The sequence below is a fragment of the Epinephelus lanceolatus genome, chromosome 14 (assembly GCF_041903045.1).
Source record: "Epinephelus lanceolatus isolate andai-2023 chromosome 14, ASM4190304v1, whole genome shotgun sequence".
NCBI lineage: Eukaryota > Metazoa > Chordata > Actinopteri > Perciformes > Serranidae > Epinephelus > Epinephelus lanceolatus.
In genome coordinates this window covers 17,554,041-17,560,040 of record NC_135747.1, presented here as the reverse complement: position 1 = coordinate 17,560,040, position 6,000 = coordinate 17,554,041, and the positions used below count along the sequence as shown (strand labels likewise).

Below are 6,000 nucleotides of genomic sequence, written 5' to 3'. Positions count from 1 at the left end.
GTCACAGGAGCTATGGTGTTACTCTTTTGTTCCCACATAGATTTCTCTTATTCTTCTTAGTCTCTGCTCTCAGTTTTAGTGAGTGAAATTACAGCTTCGCGTTGACTGTAAAACATGCTGAATAACTGAATTTGTCATTCACGTCAAGTAAAGAGTCTTCAGTGACCTGTGGTGAACTTGAGCACTGTCTTTTCCCCCCTGTCTGTCAGACTCTGTAGGACCCAGCGGAAAACTGCTCCAGCCGAAGGGAGACGGAGCGAAGAGAGAGGGAGAAAGCTGAGTGGAGAGAAGACGCTCTCAGATCAGTCAGTGGCTTCATGGAGTTATGTACCTCTGATCCGCCGCCATGGATTGCAATCCGCGATCACTCCTTTTCATTTTACCTCTTTTGTTGTCCTGCGTTGCTCCTGCGTTTCCCATCATCTACCCCCCTAATGAAGGTAAGTCAACTCTCAGTCTGCGGACGTGTGTTTATGCTTGTGTGTGTGTGTGTGCGCGTGTGGGCGAATGGTGCGCTATACGGCACGCATAACGGGCATGGGGCTGTGCGCACACCGCGGACTTGCTACTGTCCAAATTATGCTGATAACAATAACAAGATGATCTAAAGCGCGTGGAGGTGACACGGAGGATCACATGGAGCCGGGATGTGAAAATTTACAGACAGTAATCAGGCAAGAAACTTGAAAGTAGACCCAAACAAGGCAGACAGCGTAGCCTAATTTCGGATAATCTCGCGAACTGGGGGTTAATAGTTGTTTAAATGGGGATGGATGGAGTAAGCGATGGCGAGGCAGCTCCCAAAGCGCCCATCGCGGAGTTATCACGGGGCGAAGAGATGTGAGGAAACTCCGGTGCCTGGGTTTCCATGAGAGATTCAGGTTGATCTGTTTTATCCAAGAATCCATTTGGGGTGGACGCCCCAGTTAGGCTTACAGTCACGCCGATTTAAAGGCAGTAAATAGAAGATGAGCACGATCGCATTGTGCGTAAAAACGCGGATGTCTGGTTTTATGGCTCTGACCTGGATAAATCCAAAATAGTTGACTTGTAGGCTGGTATGGGGATCCTGTAAACCGACCATCTTATGGATGCGTAATTTCACTTATTTCCATTGCAAGTTTGGGTCACTTCTTTAGCGACTGTGAGCATGTGGCAGTATTGTGAAACCCAGCTGGATTAGACAGACCGGTCCACTTCCAGCAGTCGCTTCTTCAAAGCAGCGAGCAGTGGAAACGCGTCAATCAGCCTCCTCCTTTACATGCACATTTGCTTAACTTTTTTTTAAAAACATCATCCCTTTCACGCCTTGTACATGTCATGGTTAAAGTGTTTGGTAGCGGGTTCAAAGTAAAACGGAAAGGCACACGCGTGCTGAAGGTGCTCTGACTTCTGTAAAGGTTAAAACTGCCCACAGGGAGGAAGAAAATACATTTGGGTGAAGATTTGGGTCAAACTGTCTAAAGGGACTGAACTCACATTTACAGTTACTCCCTGTAAGAAATAAAACCAAAAATAAAATTCTCACTGCACATATAGCTATAGCATATAGCTGAAATTGTGCTCCACGTGAATTAGATATATATCACTATTGATTGATTTAAACCTTAATACCACTAAAGTGATTAAATAAATCTGAATGAGCCTTTAGTGCAGGCGTAATCTACTCAACAGTAATTAAATGTTCAGACACAGAAGTGAAGGCGCAGAATCATGTCTCTGGTGCTTCTGCCGCCCGTGTGGAGATCTGTAAGACATTTATTAACTCATCCTGGTGTTGTGGGGTGAGTTTGGAAAGTTTGGGTCTATAGGTCAAAGGTGCACTGCTTATCTAATAGAAACATCCTAAAGAGAAAGTTGCCCAGGATGTACACATAACCCAAATAAACAAAGATGGTGTTTCCGTTGAGTTGATTTAGCCTCTAGTTCACACTGATGAGGAGTCATGCTGAAATAAACCGATATCAGACCTCGAGTTTGTTCAATTTTCATTCATGATTTGCTCCTAAACTTATTGGTTTCTGTGTCTTTTTACACTTTAAACCAGACTTCGTCTCCAAATGTTATTTTTTGCATGTCTTTAATATATTTATCTAATATCTAAAAGTACTTCGTTTACAGTTTGTCGTCTTGTGCGCCCCGTTATGTGCCAGGCAAAGATCGCAGTCCAGTCTCTAATAGTTGCAAGAGCACAATAGGTTTCACTTATAATCCCTGACATGGGCGCATGAACTGGGAATCTGGAGGAAATAGAAAGTGCAGTTCTGTAACAGTGAGTGTGTCAAGGTCGAGCAGGCCTGCTGCAAATCTGCTCAGTGAATCTGCGAATTGAAGCTTCAGCCTAATTTGAACAGTTATTATATAAGAGTCAAGATTTAAGTAGTTTAATGAGGTATAAAGCTGATGGATATTTAGTGGCAGCGACCTCAGCGGCGAAAAAAGAAACAGAACCACATAAAATACACATCTCCTCTAAGAAAAATATACAGTAGTCTGCTGGGAAGAGTGTGTGTGTGTGCGTGTGAGAGAGAGAAAGAGAGAGCTGTTTAAAGCGTTGGAGTGTTGGGTGGAGAAAGTGAACAAAAAGAAAAAAGAAAGAGAAATGCTTTCACAAGTTAGTTGGAGCAGAAAAAAGTGCGATGTTTCAGTCTGCAAAAAACAAATCGGCCAATTAAATTAATCTCTTCAAGACATAAATCTGCCAGAGAGTGTCAGTATCGAGCCGCTGCGTCTCCATATTGTATAGAAATTCATATAGACTGCTATACCGCAAATATGACCCGACACCGGAGCAGGACAAAACACACTTTGGATCAGTAGCTCCTCTCGACATGTTTCACAGTGTTGCTGCAAATGGACCGTCCTGCTGTGTGAATCGTATTATGCTTTAGTTTACAGCCTCAATCACAGGTCATATTATAAAAAGGCGTCTAATACAGGGTGGCAGTGACGCGTCTGAGCAGATGAAACCACCGTGAAGTTACAAACGCACTGACCTGACGCGTTTCTCCTCATGAAAAAAAAGACACTGTAACTCCCACTATCCAACAGTGTCACCACTTCACTTTCTGGTTGGTAAAAGTCACCAAAATGCGCCTGGAAGTATCCTCTTTTTAATCATACCCATGTTTATAATTGCGCACAATGACAAACCTGACAAGCCACACAACTTTGGTCAGTGAAGAATGAAGTTACACTGGCCTTTATTTTCTGTGCCGACAGCCTGCTGCTGATTAAAGCCTGCAAACGCGCTCCAGATTATGAACGAGCACTCAGAGTAAACAAAGGATGCCTGTTTGTAAACTTGGAAATCGATAGTCATAAAAAAAAAGATCTGCTGTAAATCCGCGGTTCTATAGCATATATTAAAGCTCCATCAGTAAATAAGGAAATTAATTTAAGGCCTCGTTTCTCCAACTTGTAAACTATATGGGACTTTTCATATGCTTGATAAAATAAATTAATTAACGGCGCAGTAATTAAAGAAACATGTTTGAATGGGGAAACAAACGTCAACTTTAAAGGGGATGATGGAAAACTTGTGTTATTATTTTATTTATTCTAGGGAGAGCAGAGGTCCAGTACGGTTTCTTGTAATCTTCTTTCCCATCTCGGCACCATGCCTCCACTAACTTTTTTTTTTTTTTTTTTTTGTAGGAGAACAGCGTTTACTGTGTGGCTTTCATTAGCTCGTAATGATCTTGTATAAAACTTTGGGGGGAAAGTTGAAGGAAACAGGAGGAAATCCCCGAGAATATCATTTGGTTGCGCGGATTCGGCTGAACCCTGGGCGGATATGAGATATAGGATATTGTCTGAATATATTTTGTCCACATTGAATCGAAAAAATAAATAAATAAAGTTTCTAGTTCCCTTTTTATGCTGGGGTGCAGCGTGTCCCTCCGCGTGGCTGCGTGGTGTGATGCTGGCCCGCTGCGGGGCGCCGGGAGGCCTCTGGTATTTTTAGCCGGTGGTAGGGAGGCTTGGCCCGGAGAGCCCGGCTCAGCAGTCCCGCTGGGACGGATGGGCGTTTGTGAGCGATGGTACCTTTCAGAGGTGCTGGAAATGTGCTTACACATGCCCCTCCTTTAAAAATAAACCCCCTTTCTCTACAGATACTACAGGCCTATATTTATATGTGTTGGTCAAACAGTGAGCTGAAGATGGAGAGTGCCATCTTCAATTTAACAGCATGTGTTTTAGGCTTCAGAGTGAGATAAAAACACAAGGTTTGTGTGTGTGTGTGTGTGTGTGTGTGTCTGTGTGTGAGTGCGTGTAGATTTATGTGAGGAGATATAAGATTATACAGTATGTGAGCAAGGGTGGTGTATGCTTTTATGTGAGAGTTCATGTGTGGATGTAAGGCAGATAAGTATAAGGGTGGAGGTATAAGAATAGAAGATGAGAAGAAAGAAAGAAAGAAAGAAAGAAAGAAAGGGGAATGGGGGCAGAGGGGTTGGGCAAGCAGCAGCAACATCAGACAGAGCGACTCTGCACTTGAATAATTCATAATGGGAGGTGAACACTTCACCCTTTAACACAGACACAAGTCGCCTTGCTTTGCCTGCACTGCGGCCTGCCAACCTTCACATGCACAGAGCCAGGCTGCAAAGACAAAGCCCTCTCCACTTTGTTTCACAGCGAGATGGGAGATATTACACGAACATGTGCATGCAACTTTTTTTTTTTTCTTCCCTGTTCTGTTCTCTTCAGAGCCCAGATGGAGGGGTCTCTGCTTTACTGATGGAGCCATGTGTTGATTCTGGAGCAGCGTCTCTGACTGACAGCTCCTTCGTCCAACATTTTAATTGCGCCCGTGGCTGAGGATTACATTTCCACATGCATCTGCTGTGAATCGGCTTTCATATGATCGTATTTTACTGGGAGTGAGGGGGCTATTGAATTCAAGTTTGTGCCAGACAGAAATGGTTAACTTAGCTGTTAAATTATGAGAACATAGACATCAAAATAGGCCCCCTGTAGGTCTTTGCTCCAATGTTTCATGTTAATATTTCAGCATATGCTATGCCGAGCGATAGTAGGTCACTAGCAAGTAAGAAAAAAAAAAGAGAGCGTTACATTGCTACATGAAGTGGTTTCAAATTTACAAGGTGCTCATTAGGTTTACTGGATGATACCATATATACCCCCCACACCAACACCCCATTCATGCATTCCCATCAGTTTATGAACTCTCGCAGGATTCTGCTTGCCTGTGGCATAGATGCAGTCTCCTCATACTTTGGTTGAGTCAGTTTATGTGTGTGGGTGTTTGATGGTGGCCTATAGGTATGTGTTTATATATTGATTCACCTGTTTCTACCTCTGTGATGTTTTGCTCCCTCCCAGACAGGCCGGCTCAGTTTGCTATTAATACTCCTAGTTCCCGTTCAGAGGCACTCCCTGATGGGGCAGGGGCTATATGCTTGGCTGACGCTAGCTTGCTAACAGACTATGTGTGTGTGTGCGAGGGAGCGAGGAAGACTGTCAGCAAATGTTTGTGTATGCTCTTATTTTGTGCCCGCGTTGAGTACGCATGCGCGGGAATATGTGCATGTTTTGGTGAGCATCTGAAAGAGTGTATGCGTAGAGCACATGTGGGTGTGTATGTTTGTAAATGCTTGTGTTTTTAAAGTGGATACGTGTTTGTCTATTTGGTACGTTTTAGTACAAATACATGTGTTTTGATGTGTGTTTACTCCTCTAGTTTCTCGGATGGGGCGTATCTTTTGGTGTGATTCTGTGTTTTGCAACTGTGCGTGGAGCTGCTGTTTGTGAGTGTGTTTGTGTGTGTGTGTGTGGGTGCTGATTTCCCCAGCCAAGTACAGCTGGAGGGGGCTTTTTTCCTCCTGCGATATGAGAGCCGTCTAATTTTCTGCTCTCAAATTCCCCCGCTCGGCTCAATTTGAGTGGTGGGCTCGGCTCGTTGAGAAATGTAAATTGGAAGCAATGGCCCTGGATGCTGAGCTGCTATTATCTGACATGAACAGATAGCTTCAT

At 43.8% G+C, this 6,000-nt stretch overlaps 1 protein-coding gene across 5 annotated transcripts in view; it reads left to right on the top strand.

Annotated features, from left to right (window-relative positions):
• Positions 1-269: 269 nt before the first annotated feature.
• Positions 270-6,000, top strand: part of epha3 (eph receptor A3) — a 112,113-nt gene continuing 106,382 nt past the window's right edge. For all 5 annotated transcript variants that reach the window (XM_033616347.2, XM_078174412.1, XM_033616340.2 and 2 more), the window contains exon 1: positions 270-440. In XM_033616347.2, coding sequence (XP_033472238.1) covers positions 347-440 — 94 coding nt within the window. In that variant the 5' untranslated portion in view covers positions 270-346. The remainder of the gene's footprint in view (positions 441-6,000) is intronic.